The 18,232-nt window shown below is 41.3% G+C and overlaps 1 protein-coding gene across 50 annotated transcripts in view; it reads right to left on the bottom strand.

Annotated features, from left to right (window-relative positions):
- Positions 1-10,201: 10,201 nt before the first annotated feature.
- SORBS1 (sorbin and SH3 domain containing 1) overlaps positions 10,202-18,232 on the bottom strand; it is a 304,222-nt gene continuing 296,191 nt past the window's right edge. For 27 of the 50 annotated variants that reach the window (XM_036735337.1, XM_036735356.1, XM_036735345.1 and 24 more), the window contains 4 exons: positions 16,897-16,956; positions 16,158-16,348; positions 14,707-14,819; positions 10,202-13,518 (listed from right to left, as the gene is read on the bottom strand). In XM_036735337.1, coding sequence (XP_036591232.1) covers positions 13,451-13,518; positions 14,707-14,819; positions 16,158-16,348; positions 16,897-16,956 — 432 coding nt within the window. In that variant the 3' untranslated portion in view covers positions 10,202-13,450. The remainder of the gene's footprint in view (positions 13,519-14,706; positions 14,820-16,157; positions 16,349-16,896; positions 16,957-18,232) is intronic. The other 23 variants (XM_036735352.1, XM_036735359.1, XM_036735360.1 and 20 more) reach the window with 3 other exon arrangements.

The following is an 18,232-nucleotide window of genomic DNA, read 5'->3' as shown; positions in this document are numbered from 1 at the left end:
TAGATAGATCCTTTCCAAGGTCTCTTGAAAATCTGATTCTGTGATACTGAGCAAGATATTGGGTGAGAGGAGGAGAGTTATGATGCTGACTAAATGTTGTCCACTTCTATCTTAGCTTCCCCTCAAAGCCAACCCTGCCAGGTCTGGGTCGAAAGATAACCTAGAGCAGTGGCCTAGGGAAATGAGAGCCCTAGTCAAGGTTTTCCAGTGAGTCCTGCTTTAACCAGGGGCAGAGGAAGGAGGGGGAGGAACTGAATAGGGTTCCAGGGGAAAGAGATCATTGCTAGCCATGTATTGAGTAGAGGGCACTTGACAGGCTGTAAGTAGAGCATCCAGGAGATACAAATCAGATGAAATTGAACATCTCCCCTAGTGTCTGTTTCCTTGACCCAACAATCCCCAACCCAGCATTCTTCATCTGACTTTCAGCCATGTTTGTTTGCCCATCAGCCCAGGTTTCTTCTCCTGGGATTCTACTCTATCAAGGGTTTATGGCAAGGGTGGGGAACCTTTGGCCTCTAGATCCATCAAAGGGCTGCACTTGAGTACCTAGAGGACCACATGTGGCCTCGAGGCCACAGGTTCCCCACCCTGCATCTGAATTCTGGGCCCCTATACCCTTCTAGTTATTCACCTCCAAACAATTCAGTTACACTGTACATCTTGCTGTTCCTCAAAGAGAACATTCCCATCTCCCACATCTGTTGTGGACATCAAGAGAGATAGGGAATACTTTATAGTGTACATTAGAGTTGGCAGCTGGGAAGCATAGTGGATAGAGTGCTAGACATGGAGTCAGGAGGCAAATCCTGCCTCAGGCATATAGTAGCCATGTGACAATAGGTAAGTCACTATCCTTTGAGCCTCAGTTTCTTCATCTACAAAAGGGGGGAGTAATATTAGCATCTAATCATAAGAATCAACTGAGTTAATGTGATGGGGTGGATAGAACATTGCACCTAAAGTCAGAATGATGAGTTGAAATCCAGCCACAGACACTCCTAGCTGTGTGACCCTGGGTAAGTCATTTGACCTCTATCTATCTCTCCTCATCTGTAAAAAAAGGGATAATAAGAGCACCTCCCTCTCAGGATTGCTGTGAGGATCAAATGAGATGATATTTACAAAATGCTCTGCAGATTTTGAAGCATCATGTGAAGGCCAGCTATTCTTATTATATGGACTATGCAAACTTTAGAATGATAGAGCGATGCTAGCTATTTATTAGCATGATTATTATAGCGTTACATGAATGAGACAGCATGTGTAACAGAAAGAATACTAGGCTCATTCAAGAGAGACCTGGGTGTGAATTCCGAGTCAGACACTGTGACCACTGAGCACGCTCTCCCTGGGCCTCACTTTCCTTCTCAATAAAACAGGGCTAATGAGACAGGCAGTACCTAACTCACAGGGCTGTTATGAAGCTCAAATGAGATAATATGTGCAAACTTTTACATGCTGTAGAAATGGCAGTTATTATCATTATTCATTGTCTAAACCTGTGATTTCATCCATGTAGGGAGGAAATTCTTTTTACTAAAGCAGGTTGGCAACCATACCATAATTCATAGACATAGGGAGCTGCTTGAGGCAACTGACTTGCCCAAGGCCACACAGTCAGTACGTCAGAAGTGGGACTTGAACCCCAGGTCATTGCTAACTCCAACTCTAATGCATTATCACTGCTCTACTATGCCTCTAAGATCCAGCATTTTATTGGAATAGATCAGCAGTTCTCAATTTTTTTTGATCTTGAGACCCTTTCCCATTCTCAAAAATTATTGTAGACCCCAAAGAGCTTTTGCTTCTATGGGCTGAATCTATTCATATTTACTCTATTTGGAATTAAAATGGATAATTTAAAATATGTATTAAATTAATTGATTAATAATTAACAAAGTATTTGAAAATAATAATTAAAACTTTTACATGTCAACATAAATTATTTTTATGAAAAAAATTATTTTCCAAAACAAAAAATAATAGTGAGAGGAGTGGCATTGTTTTATACATTTTTGCAAATCTTTTTAATGTCTGGCCTAATAGAAGACAGCTGGATTCTCTTATATGCTTCTGCTTTTAATCTTCTTCAAGATGTTGTTTTGATTGAAGTATATGAAAGAAATCTGGCCTCACACAGATATGCAGTAGGAAATGGGAGGAGTGTTTTAAAAGGCAAATGACATCTTAATATTATTGTGGAAGAAAAAAATTTGACTTTAAGGACCTCCCTAAAGGGCTTCAGGGACCTCAAGACTCCATACAGAATGAGTGGTATACTTTGTCCATGGGACACAGATCACAAGTTTCTCACTCTGCTCCAGGCTATGATATGGCCAAAAACATCCCTCACATTATGGGCAACCTTGTGATGATGGGCTTCTTGTAAGTAACTTAGCTTGTTCCTAATCATCAAGAAACCTGGTCAGCTCCATGCTTTTACATGGAGGTAAATTGGAGTAGGGATTTATGGGAAGGTTGCTCTTTAAATCTTTGTAATCATCAATATCCTTTGGTTACATCAATGTTTGACTAGTTTTGCTCTATTCACCTCTTTCCTCGTCCCTCTTGTGGCTCCTTCCAATCTTACTCCAGACCGGAAGGGATCAAGGTCCAGAGCTGCTTTTGAGGCCTCTTCTGGGGTCTCACTTCCTTGCAAGCTCTTCCTGGGCTTTAGAGCTAGAGCAGAGTAGGAACTGTAACCACACCTTGCCACTGGGGTGCCCTCATCACCTCCTCCGTCCCAGCCTAGGTCACAGATCAGAGTTGGCAAGAACTTCAAAGGCCATCTAGTACAACCTGTGTCTGGACAGAAATAACCTGAGGCAAATGGTTTCAGTATGTTAGAGCTGGGACAGACCCAGATTGGAAACCGATGCCCAGAGAAGTTGTGACTTGTCACAGAGCTATAAAGGTGGGTGTTCACATGGAACAAGATCGTGATTTCTCCAAAAGGAACCTTTCCTATGAAACTAGAAGAGAAAGAACTAAGTTTAGTTAGATGCTATAGTCAATAGAGCACTTGGAATCAAAAAGAATTAAAATCCCCATCTCAGACACTTACTGGCTACGTGACTTGTAGACAAGCTCTGTAACTCCTCTCAGCCTCAATTTTCTCATCTCTAAAATGGGAATAGTAACACCTACCTAATGGCAGAGTTGTGAGGATCAGATGAGCCAACATATGTAAATCACCTTGCCAACCATAAAGCACAATAGAAATGCTCATTGTGTGTGTTTGCTTATGGAAATGGTTCATGGATTCCAGATCCTAACCTGGGTGCTATGAATTATATGTGAACCATATGCCTCAGCTAGCCCCAAATCCCTGATTTTTATAACCGGGGTAGTGCCTGTCATGCCTATAGCCACTCTCATAAGTCATATTTATCTGATGCGTTAAAGTTCACAAAAAGCTTTATACATGTCATCTTATTTTATCTTTACCACAATCCTATGAGGTGGAGGTGCTTTTATTATTCCCACGTAACCCTGGCTTATGTGGGCATGCCCGTTTCACCTAACTTGGAGGCTTCCTTGAGGGCCCTCTCGAGTGTGTCTAGGTTGCCCAACATGGGGGTCTCTTCATCCCCAACCATGTAGGTGAGTGTGGCCTCCTTTGATTGATTGATTGTCTACATCTCTAAAACTGGAGAGACTGAGCCATTCTTTCTCTTTCTGAAGCTCTCTTTTCAGCCATCCTTACCTGCTGCATAACCTACAGTAAGGACACCATAAACTGAACCAGTGAGAAGGGAAAGACTTTTCTTTTCCCTGCTCCCTTTCTTTTAGTACCACCTCCCCCCTCTGAGAAATGGGCCTGGGGGTGCTTGTTTCTGTACAGTATTGTTTATCCCTCTTGCTTTTAGGTGTTGGAGGCGATCCTTATTCTTCATGATTGAAGACTAGATGGTACAGACAACTAGTTTAGCACGGAAGCCCGGAGCAGCCAGGATGCCTGCGACTCGGGCTTCAGTTGACTTTGGCCTTGGAACTAAGACTGTGCTCTACAGGAGCTAAGCTATGACCTCCTTTTCCTTTCCAAAGACTGAGGTGGTACAAAGGTGGTGGTGGTATTATTCCTCCCACATGTAGGGAGAGTAAGTTTGAATATTTGTAAATTTTCCAGGGTGAAAACTAATCAGACTATCAATAGTTAAATAGAACTGGGGTGCAAGAGGCCACCCCTTTACACTTGGAGAGAACATCATCTCTGGGGGAATGGAGACATTTGCAGAAAGATTAGACACTCCCAAAATCCCCTTAAGTGAACAAGAGAATGCTTCGGGTGGAGTGAAATCTAACATACCTGGCCTTCAGGTAGTGGGAGCCTGGGTAGTCTGTATTATATGCATTTTATAGATGAGGAAACTGAGGCTGAAAGGATAAATAACTTGCTCAAGGTCACATACCTAAAGTCAGAGATTCAAGGCCAGCTACTTCTGACTCCAAGTCCAGTCTTCTATCCACTGGACCATACTACCTTTTATCAGAGAGGGACTACAAATAGCCATAGCCAACTTAACTAGGTAGTGGGTCACCCCAGGTATAAGAGATAAAACCATGTCACTTGGAGAGACACTTGACAAATTGGCACAACTTTCAGAGATCAAAACACGGTGTGGGAGAGTCAAGAGTCAAATCTTGCCTCTTTAAGCACCAGGAATATCAGACAAATCAATCAAATTTCGCTCCACCCCCAGGGCTCTCCCGGTACCTTTAAAGGGATTTTGAGTTTCTAAGATCCCTGCAACAGAGGCAGGTAGGTGGTAGGAGCTTGCACTCTAATGGAGGAAAAGTCTACAAAGAGCCAAACAAAGAAAGGTGGCTGCAGCAGACAAAAGCCAGTTTTAATTGGCTCTGAACCTTTGCAGCAGCTGCCTTTCTCCTCCGCTCTGAGCTCCTCTTGGCAGCTCAGGTCTCCCAGTTCCAAAGAAAGTACTTAGCTTTCTAAGGTGAATTGGTCTCTGCCCTGTACCTTCATCTGATTAGTGCCTTCTCATGGCCTTGGCAGAATTCACACAAGAGAAAAAACCTTGGCAAGAGAAGAGAGGCTTTTCCGCTTATGGCTCTTGGCTGCCCCTTGTGGGGCCTTGGTTTCTACATTATCTCTCAGGCATCTCCTACATCCGCTCCCCTTCCATTTAACCCTTTACTGCCCAGACTCCTTTGTTGTTCAGTCATTTCAGTGTTTGACTCTTTGTGACCCCATTTGGGGTTTTCTTGGCAAAGATACTGGAGTGGTTTGCCATTTCCTTCTCCAGCTCATTTTACAAATGAGGAAACTAAGGCAAACAAGGTTAGGTGACTTGCGCAGGGTGACACAGCTAGTAAGTGTCTGAGGCCAATTTGAATTAAGGTCTTCTTGTCTTCTTGACTCCAGGTGTGAGGCTCTATCTTCTGTTCCATCTAGCTGTCCCAGACTCCCTTAGGATATGTAAATGTAATACCCAGGTGCTTGAGAAGGATAAAGGGTTATATTCCCATGGTCCTCCACTATTTCATTCCTTCCATTGTCTCCTTTCTATAAGCTCCCTTCCTCCCACCAAATCTATTTCCTCACTTGTGGTTTGCCTTCCTCATGTGTCTGCCAAGTGTTGATACCATGGCTGGCCTATTTATAACTCTAGTGGAGGGAGGGTAGTCCCACCCATAAAGCTGAGCCAGACTACCCTAGAGCTGCCAAACTATGGGGTCAGGACTTCAAGTGGACAAGGCAGCTTCCATATACCTCACTCACTTTTCTCACATTCTCCCAGCATCCATCTTCCCGCCTACTTACTCTACTTACCTTTGTCTGTTGACTTCCCTCCCACAGAACAAGGATTTCCAGCTCGTGAATGATGGCGGTAAACTAAAGGGCCAAGCAGTAGGATTGCTGTTTTTTAGGTTCCAACCTGCTTCGGTGTCCCCAGTCTGGTACCACCCTGCCTTTGCAACCTAATCTTACACTCTTCTCTTCCATATGTGCTAAAAGTTGGCCATACTGGAGGCCAAGTAAAGGCCTAATTGACTTTTATATTGTTAGGGCCCTGTTCTGCTGCTTCCAAACCTTTGAATCAGCTTATAAGTCATCTCTCACTTGAGTTCATGAATATGAATCTTGATAAATCTCATGGTATTTCCAATATTCTTTCCAGGGGCAGGCCATTGATACTAGAAGGAAGAGCAGGATTTTAGCTCTGAGTCCCTAGAAACACAGTGCCTTGCCCATAGTAGCCTCAATAAATGTTTGTTGGATTAAATCGGGATATCTTGGGAATAAAGATATAGTCCCAGGTTTTCCAGGGGTACAATATAGTGTGCAGGGTCCTGGGTTGAGATTCAATGGACCTGAGTTCAGATCGTAGTTATGCCTTTTATTCCATCCATGTGTCTTTGTATATAGGCCCTAATTCTCCCTCCCTGCCACACCCTCCCATGATGAATTCCAGGAGGTCCTGGAGCTTATAATATTAATTAATCACTTCACCTAGGCTTCAGTTTCTACATCTGTAAAGGCCTCAGCGACCTCTAAGATTCTTTCTCCAGCTAAATCTATGATTCTTTCACTCCCTATGTTGATCTCTAGAAGATCATGGGCCTTTCCAGGGGTGGGGAACCTTCGACCTTAAGGCCACATGTGGTCTTAAGGCCTCACCCCTGGCCTTTGCTAATGTTTCTTTCCTGTCTATTTTGGTGGCATAGCCCTAAATGCATAAGACTAAATTTAACAACAAATTCCACACTGGACCAGTCACTGTCCCTCAAGACCAATGTTCTGTCTCTGACAATGGCCCAGAGAAACATTCCATGGAAGAAAGAACATGATTCACTAATTTATCATTCATTCAACAACTACTTAACAAAATGTAATATGTGCAAAACACTGTCCTGGGTTTTAGAAGACAAAGAGAATTAAGATTAAGTCAAAGAGGCCTTGGACCTCCTGGAGTTTATAATGAGAGGGAATGGCAGGAGGGGAGAATTAGGACTTATACTAACTATGCCATAGAATCAAATAGTTATTGTGTGGATAGAATGTAATGTAATTAGAGTACAAAATTGAGGTTTAAAGTACAAACAACCAGCATTTTTTTAAGCACCTACTAGAGGCAGTTCAATGCCTTTCAAAGTCAGGAAGACCTGAGTTCAGATTCGACCTCAGACACTCACTAGCTATGTGACCCTGGGGCAAGTCATTTAACTTCTGTGTGCCTCAATTTCCTCAATTGTAAAATGAGTTAATAATAGCACCAACCTCCCAGGGTTGTTGTGAGGACCAAATGAGATATTTGTGGAGCACTTATCAGAATGCCTGACATTTAGTGTAAGCAATCCTTTCCCCCTTACTGCATGTAAAGCAATGAGCTAGGCAACAGAAATATAAAGAAAACACAAAAATGGCCCCTTCTCTATGGGAGCTCAGATTCCTCTCGATGGTGGAATTCATGTAAACAGCTAAGTATAGATGTGATCGCTTAAGGAGGGAGAAAGTACTAACCACCACGGGGAGGAGGCGAAGCTTCGCCTGGGCTGTGGCACATGAGCTGAGCCTTCAAAGAAGAAAAGGTTTCTGAGATTGCATGCATTCCAGGCATGGGGGGTGGGTGGAAGGAGAGCAGGGACAGCCTGTGCAAACTCACAGAGACAAAAGATGGAATGCCAAGGTCAGGGAACTGCCAGTGGGCTAGTTAGAGAAAGGAATGATGACTTCTGACTCAGGATCAGTGAGGATCTTCATCCTCCTGATTCTCATCCTACTTCTCCGATCATACCTTCTTTAATTCCATCTCCTCTCCCTTTAGGGTGGATATTTCCCAAGGTCCATCTTTTTTTTTTAATATTCTCTTTTTAGTATTCTCATTCACTTCCACAGATTCAGTTATTACCTTGATACATCCCAAGTCAAAATCTCTAATCCTGAGCTCTAGAACTACTACACTTTGGACTAACTACTACCCACACTCTCCTGGATGTGCCAGCAGAACCTTCAACTCAACATATCCGAAAAGAATTTATTCTTTAATAATACCCCAAACTTGCTCCTTTTTCTGACTTTGTCAGTGACCCCAACATGTATCCAATACCTATGCTTGATGCCTCATTGCATTTTTTTTACTCCTATCTCTCACCAATCATACCAATTCCTACCAATTATACTTCCCAAATCTTTTGATTTGGTTTCTTCCTTTTCTGATTGCTACCATCCTTTCTAATGATCTGGATTGCAGATGCTGGTCTCCTTGCTTCCAGTCTTGCCAAGCTTCAATCATCTATCCTTGATATCACTGCCAGAATTACCTTTTTTATCCACATATGATAGGGTTACTACTCTGCTCAAAACCTTTCAATGGCTCTCTATTGACTACTGGACAAAATTCAAATTTCTTAGTTTGCCATTTAAGAGCCTCCACAGTGTAGGCCACCATACCTTTCCAACCTAATCTCATGTTTTTCCCTTCTGTAGGCACCCACCTGCCACACTGTTTGACTTCCTTTCTCTGGGTGCCTTCCTTTCCTCTATAGTATCCAGTCTTGGATTACAAACATGTATATGTCATCTCCTTCCTAGGAAAACATAAGCCTTATGAGGGCAGGGACTGCATCCTTTTTCTTCTTTGTATCCCCAGTACCTACTACAGTATCTTGTACATAATTAGTGCTTAATAGATGTTTGTTGTTGAATTAAATTGTACATATTCAGTCATTTCCTCACTGTGGCCTTTGCTTATGCCATTGTCTTTGCCTCTCCACCCATTCTAGAATTCTCCCCCATCCTACTTTTTTTGCTTTTGAAATGACAGAACTTTGAGGATTCTTTTCTTTTTGTTTTCTGTAGACCTATGATTTCACCCAATTTCACCCAACTCCTGATATGGAAATTTTAGTCATGGGTCTTTGGCAATTCAGCTGTAGATATGTTAAGGCCAGCCCTCTATCCAAGTAGGCCAGTTCTTTCTAGCTTCCCTTAATAGGGATCTATCAGCCATGAATTTAGCTAAATCCTTCTCAGATATTTAGTTTCAACCTTGATCACCTTGCAGCTGAATGAGCTTCTCAAATTTACCACCATGACATAAAATAGTTCATTTTTAAATTTGTTCTTAAACCGCCTCATTAAAACTTTATGTGGTAGGTTCCACTACTGGTATAGATGGAGAGCTTCTTGAGGTCAAGGACTACATTTTGCTTCTTTTTATATCCCCAGCATTTTGCACAATGCATAGCACATAGTAGGCACTTAATCTTTATTGATTGGTCGATATTCTATTTAGGATGTGATGGTCAAATCCATACTCATCCTTTCTTCTATTGTCTCCATAGACTTTGATAATGTCTCCTCCCTCCTCACCATTGTTATCTTGTTAGTTCATCCGCATAAAACAGTGTCCCTTATCCCCTCAACTATTTTAGCCATCTTTCTATGGTCCTAAATGATCCCTGGATATCATCAAACCTGTTGTTTCACCAATAAGGAAACTGAGATCTGCAATTACATTGTTTTTCTTGATGAGTCAATCATGGCTTCATAAAGTATGGTGATTATTGGCAGGTGAAGATAATTACTATTTTTTATTGTTTACACCCTTCCTAATGGTGCCCCACATTTGCTTGATCTTTTTGATTGCGGAAGCACATTGTAACCATGTTATCCCACAGAAGGAGAGAATAGAGAAAGAAAGGAGCAGAGGCAAAGACAGAATCCTGGGGGTCATCCATAAGCTAGGGACTGAGAAGACAGAGTAGGAACAAAAAAGGAAAATTGGTCAGAGAGGCAAGTAGAAAACAAAAAAATAAAGTGCATCATTATAGAAACCAAGGAAGGAGAGTGAACTCCTTTATTATACTATAGCTCTGTTAGTCATGATTTAAATCTCATGATCGGCTGGCGTATTTATCTAGGAGTAGGTGGCATAGATGTCACATATCAAAAAAAGTTGAGATGGATGAGGCCTTAGAAAAGGCCACCAGATTACATAAAGAACTTATCACTGGTAACCTTGGAGATGCAATATATCAAAAAATATGAGCATTTAGTAAACACTTACTGCTTACCAGGAACTGTGCTACTAGAAGTGGCATGACATGAATAGAAGCCCACTTATGAGGAATTAACACTAGAATAGCCCTTAAGAAACTGGAGCAGTTAGCATGTATATCAGGGGATCAGCAACAAAAGGGAAGAGAGAAACCATAATATGTAAGAATGAAAGTGTACCACGCAAATGAGAATAAGTTTTATTAAATAATCTGTACAGGAAATGTAGCAGTAATTCAACACGTCTATTTATTATCAAATAAACCATAATCCACTGCAATGAAGAAAAATAAATGAACACAAGATCTGTGTCTGTATAGTACATGCTCTCTGTGTGTTGCTTCAATGGCAATCCTTTAAATTAACTGGTTACATAGAAAGTCAGTTATTTTTTTCTTTCAGAATATAATTTGCATATTAACCTATTCTAGCAACAGGACTAAATATTACTGCAGGGAAACAAGACTGCAAAGGAAAAAATTTTCAAAATTCATAAATGAGGATCAGAGTTACTGCCCTTCCCCCCAATAATGATGATTTAAAGCTGTAACATTTTACAAGTGTCTTCTTGTGCTAAAAAAAAAAAAAATCCATAGGGGTTAACTTGGAATTCCTTCATTTAAATAAAAATGCAAAAAAACCCTTAATGACTTCCTTACTGTCTTTCTTTCATTCAAATTGTTAAAATTATTTTTTCTATACAAGGTAAGTACATGGTCTATACAAATATACATATGTACAGTCCCACTTTTTGAGGATGTGATTTCTTTTTTTACTGATCCCAGAGAGACTGTGAAAGGTAAGTGTTTTTTCAGCTGATGTTGTTTTTAGACCCCGCAGCATGGGGAAGATATCAAAATGTATTGCAAATCATGCTATCAATTAGGTGTATTTGCTGTTAATAAACCTGTATAAACATTGTAAGCATAAAAATAAGTATTTTATATTCCTAAATGTCTCAAGACAAAGTAGCCACTAGAAATTTTGGCTACTTGTTCTGTGATATGTAGGAAGCAGAAATTTGATGCAAATTTTAGGGGTTTTTTCCTTATTATTAAACATATGGGAAAACATGGGAGACAAACTGGAGGTTCCAGAGATGTACAAATATATGTAACTGGCATTATGTGTAAAATGTAGCTTTACAAATTGGTTTCATTCTCTAGCTGTATTCCTAGAGGTGTCTGAAGTTAGCTATCTAATGGAGAAGCACCCTCCCCCCTTTAAAAGCTATGGTCTAATATTTTATCAATAACAGTCTGCATCCAAAACAGATCAGGAAAAATAGTTATCCAATGCAAGACTTTCACTTCAAAGTGAATCCTAATGCCATAGTGCTGAAATAAATGGACATGCGGGTGCCTGTGCACATGTACACACACGTGCTTTTACTAAATCCCCTGCAGAGCGAGATGGCAAAAAAAAAAAAAGTAGTCTTACGATCTGGTGGCAGTGGCTGCCCACGTGGCATGACTTCTGAGGCATCAAAAGGGTTCCCCTTGCCCAGTAATTTCTCCCCTACCAACTCTGAAGTTTTCCCACTGGAACTTCATTCCTTTGATTAAGGCTTCCTGCCTTCTTAAAGTGCAAATTTCCTTGGATGGGGTAACAGATTGAATCTTACTAGTCATTTATATGTCATGAATGAGTTTTTCAGATTCTTTCCTGAGAACAGGTTTTGATAAGGTGGAAGATACAGGAGGAGTACTAGGGCCCTGGGGGTGAGAGGGTACCACTGAGGGATGGAATAGGGTACAAAATTGGAACTATTTACCCCCTCCCAATTTTGCCTAGGACATGTCCTGTATGGGGGGAAGGGGGTGAAATAAACTGTGGAGCAACTGAGTACACACACAGGGCTAGTGTAATGATGGTGTGATCATATACGTTCACAGAGCTGAAGCTTACTGTATGTACATTCTCTGCTGGAACTGTAGCAATGCCAGGACCCACCAGTACCTGGAGGTCGCCATGGGTGAACTCAAGTAGATGTTAATATACCTTCCCAGCAGTGAACGTCTTTCATGCATATGGTTCTGTTAGCCCTCATTCATGCATCCACAGTCACTGGCTGCCTGGTGCAAATGTAGTGATTGGATGGCTCCCTCACTGATTCTGGCTCTGAGGGATTAACTCCTCCCATTCAGGCAGAAGGACTAGGCATTCTGGTCCTCCAATAGATGGTGGCATGAAATGCAGCCAGGAGAGTACAAGTTCAGGGCAGCTACCCTCTCTGCTCCAAGGATAGGTCAAATTAATGTGATTTTTGATTGATTTGCCTAGATCAAAATAACTTTGAGACTTTGCTGTGAATTCAGTTCTTTGTTTTCTGTAAGAAATATCCTTGAACATTCCAGGGCTCTACATATGATATGCTTGGAAACAGTGAAAGTCTTTAAACAAATTAAAACTTGGTCTCTCTGAAGGTAACCTAGTAAAAATTCCAAGGATATATACATGTATGTATCTGTATACATGGATAGTGACTGGCTGCATGTTACCCCAATAAACTATAGATCAACTTTACTTTAATCAGATACAAATCCAACTTGTTCCTCTGATCTACTTCCTCTAACTCTCACAAGCAAATGCTACATGCTTAAATTGTCAGAACATCAGGATATGTGGTGGTGATGGGAGTGAAAGAGTGGAGTCCCACATTGAATGGTACCTTATTTCCACTACCCCTACCCTTCCCACTAGAGTCTCAAGAGTATGGGCCCAAGTTGGAACACGTCTGGTCCAGAATAGCCCTGGAAAGTCTGGTCTGATGGGTTTTGGGGTATTCAAATGGATAGCGAGTTTTCTAAACCTGCTCTGGGGCAGATTAGAGAGGCATGGGTTTGGATTTGGACATGGGATAATTTCCCAAACCCAATAAAGATCAGACCCCCAAACCTTAAGGTAAGACTGGACCAGATCTGGCTTCCTTGGGTCTTCTCTGGGTTGCTTCAGACTCAAATGACTCTCTCAGGTTCACACAACTTAGACCAACACTCCTAGGACTGGGCTAGAACTGAATGGGCCTCCAACAAGGGGCTACTTGCTTCTTTCCTTCAGTTCTATGTCAGCTCACCGCAGGAGGGTGACAGGGAGGCCTAGTGGGGCTTAAAAAGGCAGTTATGTAAACTGGAAGTCTGGCTTGCTTCTTGTTGCCCAGCAAACAACTGGGCCCTAGCTCATTCATACATACATACATTCATTCATTCATTCAAGAAACATCTGTTGAAGCCTGCTATGAGCCAAGTACTGTGCAAGGCCCTAGGAGGCTCACGCTTTAAATCCAACACTTCCCCAAGTCGTTCTAAGACGTCTCACTTCTTCCTTGCACTAACCGACTTATTGATTCAACATTGAGATAAAGAGACTGCTTTGTGTTCTGTGTTTCATCCACCAATAAAAAACAATCACAGGTTCTCAGGCTTCTTATAAATATAAAGGTTTTACATAGTTGCCTGGAAAAGTACCAAACTGTCTTGTTCTTCTGGAAGTACCTATAAACAAACAGGAAACAAGAACAGTGAGTGTGTATGGGGAGATAGAACTTTCTTGCTTTGGGTGGGGCAGGCTTTTTTGGTTTTGGAAATTCTGGGAAGAGTTCCCCTGGCTCAGTTTAATTAGATCCAGGACACCCGAGACAGGACTATAGTAACATCACAGCTAGGTAAGTGGCAGAGGTGGGCTTTAAACATGAACTCTTCTTGATTCCAAGGCCAATGCATAACATTGTAAAAAGATGATAATACGTGAAACTACAAATCTACCATGTACAACTTGAAATTCCTTTCAAAAATACAACAAAATTATCATGCAAATTTCTACAGTTTGTAAGACCCTTTCACATATATTTTGCAGCAGGCCAACACTTCTTGTGCTGATACCCATACACGAACTAATGTGGTAGTGAAAATGTGGAAGTTTGTTGAAAAGAAATGAAACTAGACACTTAAGGCCAACAAATCTTGTCTTTGGAACTGGAGAAGTGGTAGTCCCACTGTCCTCTTCATTGTTTAGACAACACATGGACCACTGTTTTCAGTTCAGGACACATCCATGGGGCAGGTAAGTGGTGCAGCGGATAGAGCACTGGCCCTGGAGTCAGGAGGACCTGAGTTCAATTCTGGCCTCACATGCTTACTAGCTGTGTGACCCTTGACAAGTCACTTAACCATGATTGCTTCAAAAAAAAAAAAAAAGAAAGAAAAAGGACATGGCCAAGCCAGAGCTCATCCAGAGGAAGGTGGCAAAAACGATAAAAGGATATGAACCTATGTCATATAACAAATGGTTAAAATCATTGTTTAACTCATGGAAAAAGTGACTTCCCTGGGTCATGGCAGCCATCTTCAAATATGTGCAGAGTAACCACATGGGAAAGGGATTAGATTTATTCTGTGTGGCTTTAGGAGGCCAAACTAAGACCAATGAGCATAAGTTACAGGAAGCCTACTTAGGACCAATTTCAACATAAAAAAGAACTTCCTAACAACCAGAGATGCTCTACCGGCTGCCTCAAGTGGAAGTGATGAATCTTCTATCACTGGATTTGTTCAAGTAGACTGAAGATGACTCATTATCATAGACTATCCATGGGGTAGGGGGTTGAATAAGATGATCCCTAGAGTTCTTAACTACCTTAAGATTCTATGAAAAAGAGAGCAAAGGATGATAAATGTACTTACCAACAAACCAACCATCGTCACATTTTTCCAAGACATCCACAATATCTCCATCTCGGAGTTCCAACTCATCATCATTCTGTGGTTTATAGCTATATAATGCTTGGTAGCTATATCTAAAAGAGAAAGAGATTATAATATACCTTGTGACTTGAATCTCACTGGGATGACTCAAAGATGGTCCTTTCAAAACTCATCCTAGTTAATCAAAGGTTGGCTTGCTAGTTTTTACCGTTTCACTATTATTAACAGAGATGCAAACTGTTTAATCTATGTGTTTCCCTGGTATCTTAGCATTTACAGTTGTTTTGCTAGCTGCAGGGGGTAGCAAGACCTCTTTTGACAAATGACAAGGAGACTATGAGACCATGGAGAGCTGTTTCAGGAAATATCCCCAGGAAGACCCTGCTCTGAGAGAACTCAGGTACCTAACAGTCAATATAGAAAAAAAAATGTTCCATGCTTATCTTCAACCATGAATTGATATATCTAAGTCAAGGCTGCTAAAATTTTGTCTCATTTTTAAAAAATGATCTTTATTAGGTAGAAAGATAAGCTAAAAATGTTTTGGGCCATCTATGTTCTTGGGTCAATGACCCAGTAGTTGCAGATAAACTGTGAGTTAATGCATTGTTTTGTGCTTTATTTTTTCCTGTGTAGGAGGAGAGGGAGGAAAAAAGCAAGAAAGAGGAAGGAGAAGTGACATGTAATTTCATTTGTACAAGGAACGCCCGGTGAAGAAATTCTTTCTACCAATACCTATCAGCACCCATTCCACAACTTAAAGTCTTAGAAAGTTATTTGGCTCTCTAAGAGGTTAAATCATTTATCTAGGGTCACACAGTCACTAGAAGTCAGAAGGAGGATTTGAACCCAAGTCTTACTGACTCCATGACCAACTCTCTATTTACCATGACATTTTACTTTATGTTTTACAATATAAATCACTCCATGCAAAAAATGTGGTAATTCATGAGGTAAGTTACTGCTAAGCAATCTGTCCATATCTTGCATTTCTAATTATGGAAGAAAAGTAGTCTCTAGAGATACCAGGGAAAATCCCCAAATAAAGGTATCTCCTGATCTGTGACCTTCCTGATAAGTCTTTCTCAACAATATTGTCCTAGAGGACTTGTCTTGGGACCAGAAGAAAAGAATGAAGTAAGTGCCTCACTTTAGGGACACATCCTCCCTCCCCCTCTGCATAGGGGTTGTAAAAACAGGAAATAGGATGGCTTCTCATCTATTGGAAATGGAGTCACTTTACTCAAAATTCTCAGAAATGTCACTGTAGCTGCTGCCACCACAGACTAACTTTCTCTCTCTCTCTCTCTCTCTCTCTCTCCCTCTCTCCCCACCCCACCCCACCCCAGGGCCTTGCAGGCATATAAGCAAGTCAGTTCTCATACTATAATCCAGATATAGCAATGACATAGAGGGCTTAAGTGACTTACAAATCCTGTAGGTTCTGACTTCTGTCAGAGGTGGTTCTTCGCTGCTGGGCTTGAGGTTGCTGAGAAATGATGAGAGATGATTTATTGTCAGTAGGAGACACCTTGTGACGAAAGTCAAGAGGATGAGAAACAGTACTGCAGTAATGAACAGACTTTTCGGCAATGTTTATGATCTCATTGCAAACTGCTTCCTGTGAGGTGGCCCCAGGAAATCCAGCAACCCCCATAAAATGGTCAACAAGGGGAAAAAAGAGAGAGAGAGATAGGAAGAGATGTGACATTCCAGATGAAGTCCAGGGAAACAACAGAGTTGAAGATCCAGGCAACAACATATCCAGAAGTGAAGAGCAGGAGGGATCCAGGTGTAAGCATGGAAAAACAGGTGAGATACAGAAAAAGGGTGGATTTAGTATAAACATTCAAACAAGCAGCAGAGACAGCAGCAGAGTCTGTAAGCAGGGAGTAGCTGTTATAAACAGGATAACTTCAGGAGGGGGAGGTGAGGAGAGATACCCAGTCATGCACTAGAGAACTTAATCCAATCCCACGCTTACATATACTGGCCATGTTATTGCTTCTAAGTTCTTCTCTTTTGTTTGTAGCCCTAAAACCTGCATTTTTTTAAACCATAGTACTATCGTTCCTGTAGCCAGTAGCTTTACAGGCTGGCAAGCCATCACTTGATGGAATAAGTATTCTCTTTAAACAAGCTACAATCTTATTCAACAGGCAGTCTTACCACGTAGCTCTTTTCAGATTCTGTGAGATCTGGTCCTGTGCTCAATGAATGATGTGAAGGCTGTGATCACCAAGCAAATTATAAGGGAGACATTTTAGCAGATGTCATATTGGTCAGAATTCAAAATAAAGAGCACGGTGCAGAAACACACAGACCAAACCCCATCCCATTCAGAAGACCATGAGGGCTCCCAGGGCCCCTGGTCATGGACTGGACATTGCACACACCACCAGCTGTTGTTGCAGAAACACAAAGCAATGATGGGAAGAGTTAGGGAGCAAGCAACTAGGCGATGGAATGGAAAACTGGAGAAACAGCTGTGGATACCATGAGTGAACAACACTGCCCTACAACGTTGACAGAACAGAGAGATGGAACAATTGGATTGAACCTGTTACCTCTACCTTGCTAATGGCCACAAAGCCATTTGCTCAGGGAAAGGCTGGGATTGGTGCAAGGGGAGGAGGAGAGAATTAAAGTCTTGGATCCTTGTCTTACCACCTGTATCTCTCCTTTGGGGGAGAGGCTATTTTGTGTCTTTTATTAAAAATAAGGAGTGGTAACTTTTAAAGAAACATAATATCTGGAACATTCAAAAAGGGGATCTATTCTCTGAAACATATACACATACATATATATTTATATGTCAGAGAACACTGTAACAACACAACTTGTTATGGCACATACTTTATGTCAATTGTACTCTGTGAAACACTCTTGCATCCAAGCCCCCAGGAGAGCACAATGACATTGATGGAAGTATTCATCATAAATATTACAGTGACCTTAAAAATGGATCATAGGTTATAACTTTTAGAGCTGCAAGGGATCTTGAAATGATCTAGGACAATGTCCCCCCAGTCTTTAGACCCTACTTTGTCCCAGACAGGTGAAGTGACTTGCCCAAGGTTACTAAGGTAGTTAAGATCCGAGAACAAAACCCACATCTTCTGAGTGCAAATCCAGTACTTTACTTATTAACCCATGTTGTCTAAAAGTATGATAGTACTGTGTTCTAGGTACAAACTTTTTTTTTAATTTTTTTTTTTTGGTTTTTTGGCAGGGCAATTGGGGTTAAGTGACTTGCCCAAAGTCACATAGCTAGTAAGTGTGTCAAATGTCTGAGGTCGCATTTGAACTCAGATCCTCCTGACTCCAGGGCCAGTGCTCTACTCACTGCGCCACCTACCTGCCCCTAGGTACAAACTTTTAAAAGGGTCCAAAACACTTTTTTTTCTCCTAAAAGGATTTTATCTGAGTCTCTAGGAAGTCTTACTTAATGGCCATTAAGAAAAATGTCTCTGTTTTTAGATTTTCACTGAGTGACTCAATGAGA

The sequence above is a fragment of the Trichosurus vulpecula genome, chromosome 8, assembly GCF_011100635.1.
Source record: "Trichosurus vulpecula isolate mTriVul1 chromosome 8, mTriVul1.pri, whole genome shotgun sequence".
Taxonomy (NCBI): Eukaryota; Metazoa; Chordata; class Mammalia; order Diprotodontia; family Phalangeridae; genus Trichosurus; species Trichosurus vulpecula.
The sequence above is the reverse complement of the archived record's forward strand: the minus strand, read 5'-3'. Positions and strand labels throughout refer to the sequence as shown.